This window comes from Stenella coeruleoalba (genome assembly GCF_951394435.1).
Source record: "Stenella coeruleoalba genome assembly, chromosome: 1".
In the NCBI taxonomy this organism is placed as follows: Eukaryota; Metazoa; Chordata; class Mammalia; order Artiodactyla; family Delphinidae; genus Stenella; species Stenella coeruleoalba.
The window spans coordinates 184,597,132-184,613,411 of NC_137169.1; the positions used below are offsets into that span (position 1 = coordinate 184,597,132).

General features: G+C 37.1%; 1 protein-coding gene across 6 annotated transcripts in view; it reads right to left on the reverse strand.

Moving 5' to 3' along the window:
• DNM3 (dynamin 3) overlaps positions 1-16,280 on the reverse strand; it is a 570,555-nt gene that overhangs the window by 476,754 nt on the left and 77,521 nt on the right. For all 6 annotated transcript variants that reach the window (XM_079939900.1, XM_079939895.1, XM_079939899.1 and 3 more), the window contains exon 2: positions 3,424-3,497. In XM_079939900.1, coding sequence (XP_079796026.1) covers positions 3,424-3,497 — 74 coding nt within the window. The remainder of the gene's footprint in view (positions 1-3,423; positions 3,498-16,280) is intronic.

A 16,280-nucleotide genomic window follows, 5' to 3' on the forward strand; every position in this document is an offset into this window, starting at 1 on the left:
GTAAAGAAACAGACGTAGAGAATGGACTTGAGGACACAGGTAAAGGGAAGGGTAAGCCGGGACGACGTGAGAAAGTGGCATGGACATATATACACTACCAAATTTAAAATAGATAGCTAGTGGGAAGCAGCCACATAGCACAGGGAGATCACCTTTGTGCCTTGTGACCACCTAGAGGGGTGGGATAGGGCGGTGAGAGTGAGACGCAAGAGGGAGGAGATATGGGGATATGTGTATACATACAGCTGATTCACTTTGTTAAACAGCAGAAACTAACACAACATTGCAAAGCAATTTTACTCCAATAATTATTTTTTAAAAAAAAGCTCCCAAACTGGGAATGCCTAAAATGTAGAAGCCTGTATCAGTTTTACACAAATAAAATTTTGTTATTCAAACTCTTCAAATTAATAAAAATAATAAAAATTATAAATAAATAAATAGATAATGCGGGGAGGACTATAGCCCTGATAGATGGATATTAAAGCAAATTATAAACCTGTTATAAGTAAAACACTGTAGGGACTTCCCTGGCAGTCCAGTGGTTAAGACTTTGTACTTCCACTGCAGGAGGTGCGAGTCAGGGAACTAAGACCCCATATGCCGCATGGCACAACACTATAGTGTTGGCACATTAAAACAAAAAAGATATTCAGAAATAGATTGCAGTAAGAGTGGAATATAAGATAAAGGAGACTGGGGCAAGAATTATTTCTTCATACATGAAAATAAATTTCTGAACTAAATGCTAAAAAATTTAAAAAGTATGGAAAGGAAAAAATTATGCTAAATATTTACTTTTTGTTAAATGTATATGTATAGATTTTATAACCAAAAAGAGTAAACCTTCTGTACATTAAAAATGATATAACCAGGCTATAAATCACCAGAAGGGCAGAGACTTTGTCCTAGTCACTTGTATATCTCCAGAGCTTCAAATAGTATCTGGTACATTGTAGATTTGTAAGCAATTTACTTTTTTCAAATGACATCATTCAAGTCCATTCCTTTGGATCAAACTTCGATTTTTTTACATTAAGAAATGGTTTAAAATGTCTACAATTTCTACCCAAAAAGTGAGCTGAATTGTGATAAGGATTGCATTGACTCTATCAATCAATTTGGGAAGTACTGCCATCTTACATTAAGTCTTCCAATCAGTGAATATGGGATGTTTTTCAAATTATCTAAATAATAGTTTGTAGTTTTCATAGTATAAGTTTTGCTCTTCTTGTTAAATTTATTCCTAAGTAGTGTATTCTTTATGATGCTATTGTAAATAGAATTGTTTTCTTACTGCAAGTTTTTGATCGTGCGCATTGCAAGTGTATAAAATTACAATTGAGTTTTGTATCTTTATCTGGTATCCTGTAACCTTGTGGAGCTCATTTATTAGTTCTAATAGTTGTTTAGTGACTTCCTTAGGAACTTTTATGTACCTGATCGTATCATCTGCAAATAGAGATAATTTTACTCTATCCTCTCCAATACGGATGTCTTTTATTTTTTTTCTCTTGCCCAACTGCGCTGGCTAGAACCTCTAGTACAACACTGAATAGAAGTGACAACAGTGGACATCCTTGTCTTATTCCCAATATTAGAGGGAAAGCATTCTGTCTTTCACCATTAAGTATGATGTTAGCTGTGAGTTTTTCATACATGTCCTTTATTAAGTTGAGGAAGTGCCTTCTATTCCTAGTTTGCTAAGTGTTTCATGATGGAGTATGGGATTTTCTTAAATGCTCATTCTAAGTCTATTGAGACAATCCCGTGATTTTTGTTTTCATTCTGTTGATATGATACATTACTTGATTTTCAGATATTAAATCAATCTTGCATTCCTAGGATAAAACAAACTGATTCTCAAATTCACATAGAATTTTAAAGGACTCAGGATAGCCAAAACAACCTTGAAAAGGAAGAACAAAGTAGAAAAACTCATACTTCTGAATTTCAAAACTAAGTACAAAGCAAGGGTAATTAAGAGAGTATGGTACAGGCACAAATACAGAGATATAGAACAACTGAATAGACTTGGGAGTCCAGAAATAAACCCATATATCTATGGCCAATTTATTTTCAATGAAGGTGCCAAAAAACATACAGTGGAGAAAGAATAGTCTTTTCTAAAAATGGTGCTGGGACAATTGGATATACACATGCAAAAAATGAAGTTGAACTCTTACTTTGTACCACTTATAAAAATTAACTCAAAATGGATCAAAGGTCTAAATGTAAAATCAAAACTGTAAAATTATTATAAGAAAACATAAGGGTAAACCTCCATGACCTTGTTTTTGCAAATTATGAGACATGAACTTTACAAGTGCTTCAATCTTAAGCATTCAAAGAAATTATTAGGAAAAGTAGTAAAATCCTCAAAAAGCAATAGGCAAAGATTAAAAAAAAACAGCCAATTCACAAAAGAAGAAATACAAATACCAAATAAACGCACACAAAAAATTCCACATCACCAGTTATTGAGAAACAAAAATGAAAACAAAGCTCATTTGCCTATCAAATTACCATGGTGTTAAGGAGAGGGCCAAAAACAGCACATTAGATATAGATCCAGATATGGATATAAACATAGATATAGATACACATACACTATACATATTGATAAATGGAATATTGCCTGCCATATCAGTAAACAAAGGATGTCACAGTTATCAGTGATTGCAGCCACCACGGGAGGGTGAGCTGGTGAGCCCTGAGGAAACTCAGGATGTGAAAACACAAGATACTGACCCCAGATAGCTGAGGTACGTATCAAAGAAATGATTTCATTGAGCCTAGACTCTTGCATCTTCCCAGTCTCAGAAAAGTGACAAATTCCTTGAGATATCTAGTTTTCTTTTATTAACAGTAATCTTTTGTTCCTACTACCTGCCCTTTGTTGCAAAACTCCTATATATCCTAGCTCCCCCATTGCCTCCTCGGAGCAGGTCTTTCAGGGTTACTTGAGATGCTGCCTCCCGGGCTTTAAACCCTAAAAATTCCCACCGAATAAAACACAACTCTCAACTTTTAGGTTGCACTTTTTTTTTTTCAGTCGACAATATGCATACAGGTGTTAGATGGATGTTAAATTACTTTTAAAAAATTCCCAGACACACAAACACACATACACACACACACACACACACACAGGAAGAAAGTATACCAAAGGGGTATTAGTGGTTATGCCACACTGTAAAATTATAAATATATTACAATGAGAAATGAGACTTTCCATTTAATGTAATAAAGGGAATTTAAAAAGCAAGGAAGAAGAAGGCATTTTGGAGAGAAATATAGGCAGCTACCCATAGCAGAGTGATCACAAAAACGTTTCTGTTGCTACAACCCAACAGCCAGGAATGGAGACAACAGGTACCATAGGATACACTCATCCATGTGGCAAACATCCTCATTCATTACCTGCTTTGGAAGTAACAAGCTGCAGCACAAGAGGCCTTCTCGTTACAATGCCTGACCCTCGAGGGAGAAAGTCCCTAAAAAAAAAAAGAAGGAATAGATTAAGGCATATTAAGGAATTCTGATCACCTATAAATTTACAAATCAAGTTCCACAGAAATTCTAATTCTCAACCTTTCAATGCATCACATATCTAAAGAATGCTAGACCCACCTTATAAAAGAGACGTTTGCAAAATAAAAAAGGGGGCGGGGGTGGGGAAGGGCCCTTATAATGAATATTAACCCACATGCATTATCATAATGACCTCACTGGAATATGTAATTCATTCATTTAGCTGGAATTAATAAAAGTTTGCATTAAACTACTGTGTATTGTCAATTCATTTTTATTTTCAGAGAACAAGGATTTACAAAAATATTTGCTGTAGAAGTTAATCCTTAAACTCTTTGGTAATTAAAAAATTCATCACTCCGTCCAGCTTCAAGATGAATATTAACACCATGAAATACTGACCATTATAAGAGGTAATAAAGGCACATTAGATTGTATCTTCTAAATACCTAAATTTTTTCTCCAATAAAAGGTCATACACAAAATGTGGGATTAAGCGGAGATAAATATTGCATATGTAGAAATTAACAGCAGAAAAAATACTGCAATTTGATTTTTGTTTTTCTCATTCCCGATAGATAGGAGCTTATAAAAAAGGAGATTTTTCAAATAAATATTGTGTTTTAAATGGCATGTTAATATACACTAAACCAATAAAACTGCAAAGAAAGTATTTTATAATTACATCTATAATGCCACATAAATCAGTACTGATTCTGAAATGTCGAAGAGAATTCATAAACATACCTATAACACTATTTTTAAAGACATTTAGAATGACTCACAACTTTTAAAAGATCATCATTTTAAAAATCACAGAATTCCATTCAAAATAAATTTCTGACTCAATGGCAATGTTTCCCAAAAAGTGGTTCCAGGACCACCAGAAAGTGTTATAACCACAGACACCCAGGATCCATTCTGAACCTACAGATTCAAAATGTTTGGGGAAAGATGTGGCATCTATACTCTTAACAAACTCCAGGGGATTCTGATGTTCACCATGGTTTTTTTATTGAGTCCAAGCTCGCTCTGCATGCCACACAACAGGCTAGTGAATAGGAGATGAGGTGTTGAGGCAAGGAATAGCAACTTTATTCAGAAATCCTGCAGACAAAGAAGATGGTGGACTAGTGTCTCTGAAAAACTATCTTATCAGGGTCTGGATGCCAGTTTCTTTTATAGAATCAGAGAGGGGGAGGTGATGAGGAAGTAAAGTAAAATGGCCATAAGTTTTGCAAATATCACCTGGAATGGCCAGCCTCCAGGAGGGGATGTGTTAATTTCTTCTTTCTTGCAGCCATCCACAGGTGGACAGGGTCAGGATGTACAAAGGCACTTTGGTTTAACATTCAGGCAGAGGGGCAAGGTTACCTGAGGGAGGCCATTATGTATGATTATAATAACAAAAACAACGAAAAGCGGGCTTCCCTGGTGGCACAGTGGTTGAGAGTCCGCCTGACAATGCAGGGGACACGGGTTCGTGCCCCGGTACGGGAAGCCCGGTACGGTAAGTTCCCACATGCTGTGGAGTGTCTAGGCCGGTGAGCCACGGCCGCTGAGCCTGCGCGTCCGGAGCCTGTGCGCCGCAACGGGAGAGGCCACAACAGTGAGAGGCCCGCGTACCGCAAAAAAAAAAAAAAAAAACGAAAAGCAAAAGTTAAAGTCAAAGAAACAGATCAAACATGGAGTCCAATTTAGCTCTTCCCTGTTACAGTTTGAGAACCACTGGCCTCAAGTAAGGAAATGTTACTTAACGATTTAGTGGGTAATAATGGCATGGGATATACTATGAGTTTTGTAGGAAAATTGACAGAACACAGCTTCAACACAGATGGGATTTCAGTAAACAACAGCTTATACAATTGGTAATGGTCAGTGAGAATGCTGCAAAATCCAAGGCTTTAGCTCCACTAATACTTTGGAAATAGAGAGTTACAGAGATAAAATTAAGCAAAATTTCCCCTAGTTACAACTAATTTATTTTGCAAGTGCTAGTGTAAATTCTGACAGCCTCTTAGCTAAGTTAATGACTTTACTCCTTGACTCCAAGGGCTAAGTTTCATTTGTAATGTCACTATATGTAACTAAAATAGAGAATAGTGAAATTACAGACTTGTTTTTGCTCTTTAAAAAATGCCACCTGAATAAATAGTATGATTTACTTATCAAAAAATTCACTGATAAACTAAGAAGTGCTAGGAAGATGCTGTGGGCATGGGCCTGCACTAATTAGACACCAGGAGTATGAAATCTAATGGGAAGATAAAGACATACATACACAAAGAAAACCATTAAGAAGGGAGCAGATAAATTACACTAGAGTTCAGAAATGAGAGAGACACTCTCCTTTTAAAAACATCCAAATACATGTAATCAGATACTCTTAATATTCTTCAGGAACTGTATCAGAATATTTGTTAGTTTGGATGTTTTCAGTAATCACTTTAAAAAAAACAAGGAGGGCATCTACTCTGTGCCTAGACCTAAAAAGGAAAAGTTAATTTGAGAATCAAAATGGATAAAGGGAAAATGAAACAAAACTCCAGAGCAAAGAGCGGGAGGCCATCTGTTTGAGTTATTAGGGCCATGAATGAGGTTTTAGGATGTATAGATGCCAAAGGTAAATATACATGTCTTAAATGTCTAAATAATGGCATTTAACAAATCAATAAAATATTTTCTTTAAGAAAAAGATGTAGAAAATAAAGGAGAGAAGGAAGAAGGAAGAAAGGAGGTTTAGTTACTTAATACCTTCGTGCTGGGATCTGCTTCAACTCATGCTTGTGACCATGTATTTATGATGTAGATTTAGTAACAATCATTTGAACATTATCAAAGCAGAAGAGAAGGTATCAAACATCTTAAATAACAAATAATTATCATGTGTTTGGCTAAAAAGTAAGCCGACAGACATAGCTAACACTTTTCTCTACATTTTTATTAAGCAAACAGAACTTTGCTTTAAGAGTAATAAACGTTTTCAAGTATCCCCTTCATGGCTCTCACCAGTCCTACCTCCAACACATACATTTTCACCAAAAGTCAAAAGATTTGGTAACCAAATCCTGCTATTTTGAAGTCTCTCCTGACTTCACAGGAGTATCTGAGTGCCACAAAGCAAGAGAGAGAAATTTCTCTCTTCTGAAGACTGAGTGACTAATCTGGCACCCTGAAGATTCATGTCATTCTGATGACCCAGCAGCATGAAAACCATATGCCCAGCACACCCCTGCTGTGAGAGGTAAGGGGGTGAGCCCTCAAATGAAACACAGAGGACTTCTCATTGAACCACAGTTCTGCCACTGAATGGGCAAAATTCTCTAAACCTCAGTTTCTTTTTCTACTAAATTGAGATAATCCTATGAATTAAAGGAAATGCAACACATGGGAAATTTTTAAAAACCAAAGCACCACAGAAAAAAGTAGTACTATTATTATTGCTACAATACAACCACAGGGTGTTTTCCCTGATATTTTAGCAACCTCTCATGTAAAGAAAAAAAGCCTTGACAATTTTTAACATTTCATGAATGAAATTTGGAGGTGAGGAGACTCAGATCCCACCTGAACTGTCACTTTGATATTGACCAGCTGCACTGGTTTGGAAAGCTCAGTTCCTTATTCCTGCCTCCATCAACAGGGAGCCAAGGCACTGATACAAACAATCATGAATAATTCATTATCCATTGAGTACAACCATCCATTTGAATGTTATTATTTTCTGTGCAATAGGTGGTTGGTTCTTCTGTAGGTAGATCTTACAGAAAAATTACTTTGCTAAATTAATGCAGAAAAAAAGACTGTGCCTTTAGTATTACTGTGGATTTAAATTTGTGTGCCGTTTTCCTGAAAAATGGACCTTCAAGGTAGAGCAAGAAGAGTAATCTGGAGACTAAGCAGTATTAAATTGACTCCCTTCTTTAGCCTGAATGCCTCATCTATGATTGGACTGTACAGATTTTTAAGGCAGGAGTAGTGCTTCCCTCTCTATGCCACATAGCAGCTACGATTCAAATGTCTTTCTTCTCTCTCAACCCATCTCAATAAAGCATTAATCTACACAGTCTTAACCGCTAGTCTTCAGACAAAAAGTCAATGCTCTTTCATGGTTTCCTGATTCCTGAACAAAAAGGAGAGAACAGTTCCCATGCTATGGTCTAAGAACCACCTTGATAACATTTCTTATTGGCTCTTCCAGAAACTTAGTTATCAAGAAATATTATCATTGCTCAATTAGGAAATGATTGATCTTTGGAAGCCTAAAAAGAGAGCAATGGCTGTATCAACAAAGCTAAAAGGAATTTCCCCCCCTTAGCAGAAAATAAACTATGGACATGCTTTTGTTCAATATAGATGTAATGATGACTAACCAGGTGATCTGTTCAGTAAATAAATGTCTAACATCTGCTCTTGACTGAAGCCAAGAGATATAACTCATACCCTCCAATAAGTTAATTCATGTAGCTGATCCATTCAAAGCCAAATCATCTTAGTCTTCGGGAGGGGAGTGGGAAACAAAATGCAAATGACTACAGTAAGCATGACAGACTCTATGGTTAAGCTCCACACAAGTTGAAGTATCAATGCAAAGCAGGGAATAATCTATCCTGCTTGGGGGACCAGCCAGAAACAATTTCAGAGAGACATAAGATAAGGAGGCATTCCCACAGGGGATCCACAGGGAATGTGTAAAGACATGGGAGATCTACATAACACAGAACATTATGGAACTGTAAATATTAAAGAAAGGTCAGAATGAGGTGGAGAAGTCTCTGGAGAAGGAGGCAGGAGGAGACCTTAGATGCTTCACTTGTATTTTTTTCTTCCTATGAAAACAGGAGAGCATTGAAGAGTTTTCAGTGATCAGATTTACAGTTCACTGGGGGACTCTACAGAGAATGTTGAAAAGGGAAAACAAAAGACAGGGAGGCTAGTCACTAACCAGTCTAGGTCACTGAGGAAGAAGATGATAAAGGTTATTCAAGGCAGTGATAGTGAAGATGGAGAGAAGACAACAGAGAGGATGGACAACTGACAGGACTTAATGATCACTTTGATGTGGAATGAAATGATATGAAGGAGTTAATAGCCACCAGGATATTTCTGGTTTGGGAAGCTGATTGAATAGTGGTGCCATTAATCAGAATAGGAAATACAGAAATATCTGGTTATAGCTGATATATATATAGTATCTACCATGTGCCAGGCATCATTCTCATTTGATCTTCATAACAACCCTATGAGGTAGATACTATTGTTATTCTCACTTCACCGATGGGAACACTGAGGCACAGAAGCGTTACATAATTTTCTCAAAGTCACAAAGCTAGTGACAGATCTAGGACTCAAACCTAGAAAGTGTGACTCTAGCATCTGTGCTCTTGAGCATTAGACTATGCTACACTGTAAAAAAAAAAATGGGAGAAGATGAGGATATGTTGACCTTTAGATACCTAGAGAATATCTAGATTAAGACAACAAGTACATAGTTAGACTGAGCAACTGGAACTTAGGATAAAGGTCCTGTGTAGAGATAATAATTTGTGAGTCTTCATTGGAGCAGGTTGTTAAAGCCAAGAGAACAGATGAGTAGGAACAGAGTGGAGAAGAGTGATGAATATGGAGTCTGGAAAATACCAATACTTAATGAGCACCTGAAAGAAGTAGAACTAACGAAGAGATTGAGAAAGAGTCCCCAGAGCAATAAGTTAAATACCAGAAGTCAGAGGTATCCCAAAGTCACACTAGCCTCTTAGACATCTCCACTTAGATGTCTCAAAACTATTCTCTACAATTCAACTCATTATCATCTATCCAACATGTTTCTCCTCCTTTATTCTCAATCACAATCCACATCATCAGCATCCATACATGTCAGCCAAACCAAGTACATGGAAATCATCCATCACCATCATCCTCTGTCTTCATGCTCCAAAATGGCCACCAAGTCCTGCTGATTCTACCTTAATATCGCTTAAATGCATCCTCTCTTCCCTATTTCAATCCCCGTTCCAGGTGCCTCCAACTCTCATACAGACTACCACAATAATCTCCCAATTAATTTCCCTGCATCCAATTTGAGCACCCTCCAATCCAACCTCAAGAGGAACATAAGTCCCATCACAACATTCACAGACTCTAAATCATTAAATGACTCCCCACTGTCTTTAGCATGAAATCCAAACTGTAAACAACAACAAAAAAAGTGTGCATCCTAGTGGAAGTTTCAGTGTTCACCTGTGCTCTCGGGCACGTTCCTTGGCATATTCCATGCTTCCCTCATGGGATGCGCTCTCCCCACTTCTCCATCTATTCAACTCCTACTTAATCTTCAGTACTCAGCTCCATATCACATTCTCCAAGGAAATCCCCCTGTACACCTTCTTTGAAATCCCCCTGTACACCTTCTTTGAAATCCCCCTGTACATGCCTCTACCTAAACTCTCAACACACACTTGTCATACTGGTCTATTTACACATCTGCTCCCTCATCCCTGTGTTCCTCCCAGTGCCTCCTTCAGTGCCCAGGTATTATTTTTAACACTTTCCACCTACTCTTTCAGGATGTTTTCTTATTGCCCCATATATTCAAAACATGGAAGAAAAACATTCTCATATTTGATTCTCAACAAGCAGACAACTAAGTGGCATTTTACCATGGACAGAAAGAACAGGCAAGATAACTTTTGATTTACCAGTAATTTGCTGAGGTCATTGAAATTAATATTTTATTTATGAATGTTTAAGATCTAACAGTATTCACCAAAGTACACAATACAGAACATCAGGGAGGCAAATATTACTGAATGTCTGAAGACACAGAATAGAATTTGAAGGAAACAATATTTTTAAAAATCCAAGGGCCAATATACTTTTAAAAATCATTCCTTAAAAAGAGAAGTCTCTTCTAAAAATTATCCTCAAAATGTAATTTTATGTGTTCCAAAACAGTCCTGGTAGGATTATTATCTCACAGTCTTTCAAAATGATAACTCAATTTTAAAGAGAGAAAGGAAAAGAGGAAAAAGAGGGAGAGAAATAGGAGAGAGAAACAGAGATAGGTCACTGCCAAATACTGTTTACTCCCTGCCCCAAGAAGGACTGAGGTCATGTATTCCACACACTGAACACAATGGCGCTGTTAAAATGGCTTTGTGTTTGCATGCCCTAATCTCGAGCTTTGCCAGCCATTACAATGCCACTTTAATTGCTGAAGGAAGTAATTATGCCAAAATCCACACATTTAATTGGAAGTTTTCCACCACAGTTTCCTTTTTCCCCTAAATTCTTGGCACACAGTAAGAATATTAGCATTTACTGATTTGTAAAAGATCACATTTTGGGGCTATCATTTACTCTATAATTTGTGGTATTCAATAAATACCACCATCATTTTGTTTGAAAAACATAGTTGCATATCCAAACGCAAGAAACACAGTGCTTTTATTTTTTTTTACAAACATCTAAGAAATTTCAATATTTATCTTTCATTCACAAAACTCAGAATTTCTAAGCAATATGTTTTCATTAAATATAATTAACCAATAATTAATGGTTCCCATTGCAATATTCAAAATGCAAAAGTTTCTGAGTCAGAGATCTGTAAACTGAAGGAAGAAGCCAGTTCACAGTTTACAAATACCATGTATTCTCCCCACTAGGAAATGCTCTCAAAAATTTAATGCCTTCATATGTAATCCATTTTAATTACTTATTCACAAAGTCAGTTCAAGAATTTAAAGCACCAGATTAATGAGTCCCAGCATCAAGTAGAGGCACTTAGCTGTCATTCTATTTCAAATCACAGATTATACCTTACCCTGGGTAGCTGCTGTGCAAATGAATGACAAAGGGACAACTAAAGAGACTGTTAGTTGCCTACCCAATAACCATTTGCCCGTTATTTCTTATTAACAGAATCCCAATTTTGTTGAGAATGGCAATGTGCCCAACTTAAATAGGTAAATAAATAAATAAACCTACACTTCCCAGCCTCCCTTACAAATGGGGTGTCCACACAATTATATTTTAGTCAGTAAGATATAATTAGAGGTTGCTGAGTGACATCACAGATAGTTCCTTTGAAAGGACCTAATTTAACTGATGTATACCTTTGGCCCTACCCTCTCTTTCTTCTCCCTCTCAGTTATACATGATAGCAGAGCCGCAGCAACCATCTTACATCACAAGGCAACCTTGAAGAAGAAAGCTATGCACTAAGAATGGCAGAGAAAAAAAAGACAGAGTCCAGAATAGTGATGGCATTATGAGTCACTGAACCAGTCTTGCACTGCCTAACAAAGAGAATGAGAAAGCAAAAGAGAGACAGCATGGTTTAGACATGTTTCTCAACTTTCTTATTTACTACTGTGCACATAAGAAGCCTTATTAGACATTTTCCGCATTAATTTCCTCCCATTAAATACCACAGCTGTACTATAGTATATGTACAGCATGTACATCTATGCTTTATACATAAAAAGAGTAAGATTTTTTTTGACCCCCAAGAATCAATTTTTGCCCCCTCAGGGGCAATCTCACCCCCATTGAAAATATGTACTACAGATCAAAGAAAAATAAGAGAACCCAGGGTGCTAAACATTCAGTTCTGTTGGTCACCCCTTCCTGCGGGGTTTTTAAAAGAGATGTGTGGAAAGGACAAGGTCAGACAGCCTTTGCCTCAAACCCCAATACATTCCCTTCACAACCCTGAAAACATGGGCTGGATCATATGTAACCTTCATTTGGCCAAGTTAAGAGGCAGGCCTAAAGCCTGGCTATCAAAGAAACTGAAAGGCGTCCCGTGCCCCTTTTTCCATGAATCCCATTCATGAACCTCAGACCTTTGTACTTTGACACCACAATGGCTAGGAAAGGCCCATGTGTGGAAGACCACACTCAGTGAGAAACAAGGGCGAGAGAACACTTATCCAATGACTAGGCAAAGCTGGTCTAGGCAGCCCACTTCAATCCCTCCCCTACTAAGGCATAACTTGGAGAAATGTGGCCCAATTACTGTCCTTGGTCCTGAATGTGTACTACAGGTTCCTTGGCAGGGTGACGGAAGGAAAGTATGAATAAGGGTAGAAACTTCCCTAGCCAATACTGTACTCTCTGTTTTCACTTTTTCTGAGACACTGGAAGAAAAAAATAGCCCAAAAGTATAGGTCATTTTCTCCATGAAAACAAAACAGAGAGCCACAGCCACACCGTATAGTGTTTTTGTCAATGGGAACAAGATTTCCAATTGTCAAGGACAGCTTTAAGTGGATCCTTGAATCCAGTTCCTCCCTAACACTCTAGAAGCTTCATCCATTATTCCCCCTCACAAATCTTTTATTCCCAGAACATCTGGTTCTCAAGTGACTTCACACTAATTTCAGAGCCTTGTGTTGACTCCTCTACCACAGAAGCCCTTACCCAATGCACCTTTCTTTACCCATCTCACCCTTAAAGATAGAATGTTGGCAGAGCTTCCTATGCATGGCAAGTATTTCCTGATATGACAGTATATTTAGATGCTCCTCCTCTTTATTCCAAAGTACCATAAACCCCAGTCACATCCCCTTTCCTAGACAAGCTCCCTACGACAGGAACCTCATTTCTATAACGCCAGTGTTTGGCATAGCACCTGGCACAAAGAACGTGCTCAGTGGTGACTTGGTAAACACATAAAGTCAGCATTCTAGGAATGAAAATTGAATTTATTGGGAAGATAAATTTTAAGGGGTGACTTTTAAAAAATAAATACACATTCATAATTAAAGATATAGGTATCATGTATGTGGTCTATTGTTTTATTTTCTTACCTGAAATGTGTTTTTTCTTGTCTGTTTAATTGACTTTTTCCTGTGATCCTATATCATTGATTACGAAAATTTTAAAGATCAAAGAACTAGGGAAAAAGGAAAAGCACTCAATATCTAACAGATGGTTATATATATATATATATATATATATAAACATGAATATATATATTTAAAATACACACATAATAAATGTTTAGTTATTTCTTATCTTAGAAGTTACCTTTGAAACTATATTCCCAATAAAAGTTTAGGAAAAATACTTTTAATAGCTCCAAGTCCTGAAATGTACTAAAAGTAGCCAGTGGAAACACATAACAGAGTTCAAATAATTCCTTCTTACTATTCAATAAACTCTGCTGACTAAAGAAGGCATATTAATGAATAAACTTAAGAATTATTTTCTCTATACTTCTCTGAGTATACCCATTAGACCATATTGCTCATTTGTATATGTCAAGAATAATATGTAAACTACATGTCCACCAACAATCAGTAAACTGAGAGTATGTAACTAAGGTGACCTTTTTTTTTTTTACTGTCCAAATTATTTGCTATACTAAATTGCTTGGTGGCTTCCTTCTTTATTTAGAGTATAAAGCACCTCAAAGTATCATTTGCCTCAGCAGCAATGTTTCCTCTTTCTTGTAAGACCCAGCAAGCTTTATTTTTTAATTAATTAATTATTTATTTTTGGTTCCCTTGGGTCTTCGTTGCTACACACAGGCTTTCTCTAGTTGCAGAGAAAGCGAGCGGGGGCTACTCTTCGCTGCAGTGCACGTGTTTCTCATTGCGGTGGCTTCTCTTGTTGCGGAGCACAGGCTCTAGGCACACAAGCTTCAGCAGCTGTGGCACGTGGGCTCAGTAGTTGTAGCTCATGAGCTCTAGAGCAAAGGCTCAGTAGTTGTGGCACACGGGCTTAGTTGCTCTGTGGCATGTGGGATCTTCCCGGATCAGGGCTTGAACCCATGTCCCCTGCATTGGCAGGCAGACTCTTAACCACTGCGCCACCAGGGAAGTCCCCCAGCATGCTTTAAAAAACGAGCACACAAGCTTTTGAAAACTTAAGAAGTCCAAAGGAGAACAGACCATTAGGTTGAAGATAAAACAATCAAATCTGACAGAATCTACTAAAAAAATGAATGTTTAAGATAGCATTTAACATAGGAAGCAGAACAGAGAGATATAAATGGAGTAATTATTTTCAAATTTGAATTTATCTTTACTGGAGTTTTATTAGATAAATAATATAATAATTATGTCTGTGAAATGCTTTTAAAGACTTATTTTTAAGGCAGTATAGCATGGTGGTTAAGAGCACAGATTCTAGCACTAAAATGCCTGGGTTTAAATTCAAAATCCATTGCTAACTGGCTCAGTTTCCTCATCTGTAAGTTGGGGTGGGGGTGGAGACAATACAACCCTTTACCTGTTGTTGGCCAAATATGATAACGCAACTCAATTTTTTTCTGATTTGAGAAACAGACTCCCAGACACAGAAAACAAATTTATGGTTGGTTACTAAAGGGGAAAGGGGGTGGTAAGAGTTTGGGATTAGCAGATACAAACTACTATATACAAAATAGATTAGAAAACAAGGTCCTACTGTATAGCCCAGGGAACTATATTCAATATCCTGTAATAAACCATAATGGAAAATATGAAAAAGAATATATATAACTGAATCACTTCACTGTATACCAGAAACTAACACAACAATGTAACTCAACTATACTTCAATTTAAATTTTTTTTTTAATTTTTTTCTGATTTGAGAATGGTAAAATCATACATGAAACTTACATTGTGTAATGAAATCTGAAGCAGCACCCTGAAATCAAACAGGCTAATATATCTAACACATATTTGCTACAAGTATATCTATAGCAAAACAAACGAATATTCACACTAACAGAGATAAAGACAAACTGTGAATAACCTCACATCAGTCAGTTAAAGTTTGCCAGTAAATGAATTTAGGTCAATATAAGTTTTGCCAAATGAATTACAAAAATATTTAATTTTCAGAGGATTCTGCATTTTGAAATCACAGACAGGAAGACTGAAGTACTTATAGTAACGCCCAGCATATAGTAAGTGGTCAAAAATATTAGCTGCTATCATTATAACCATCATCATCATCATTATTTTTAGCAAAAATAGTAGTAGTGGGCTTCCCTGGTGGCGCAGTGGTTGGGAGTCCGCCTGCCGATGCAGGGGACGCGGGTTCGTGCCCCGGTCCGGGAGGATCCCACGTGCCGCGGAGCGGCTGGGCCCGTGAGCCATGGCCGCTGAGCCTGCGCGTCCGGAGCCTGTGCTCCGCAACGGGAGAGGCCACAACGGGGCCCGCGTACCGCAAAAAAAAAAAAAAAAAAAAAAGTAGTAGTAGGAAGTTATCCTGAAATCTATTTAGTAATTAATTACCCAAATTTGTTTCAGAACATATATATATATATATATATATATATCCATAGCAACAAGTATCTTTGATGATCTTCTGCTAGCCATAGGCATGTGAATTTAGGGTAAACTAGATTCAGTTTGTCATACTGAAAAGTTTTGGGTAATACGAAAAGGAAAATATATCAAAATAAACACCTATAACTCTAACCTTTTCAGCTGCTTCCTGGAAAGTCATCAGCTACCTAAAGACTATTCTCTAAGAGCTCTCAGTATTGTTCTACTGTTTTCCATAATAAAGGTTAATGCAAAACATGGAATGAAAGCTTAAACCAACAAACATTCTCCAACTACAATGTGCTCAATTCAAATGCAGAATGAAATGAATCCCCTGGCATCTAGAGTATTCCACAAGCGTATTGCAAATTTTATTTCTAGCCACTTAAGAGCACCAGTGAAAAGAGCTCAAATACTTAGAAAAGATTTCCATTCTCATAAGGAGAGGCATTTATTAGCACTTAATGGCCCCCTTTCATTG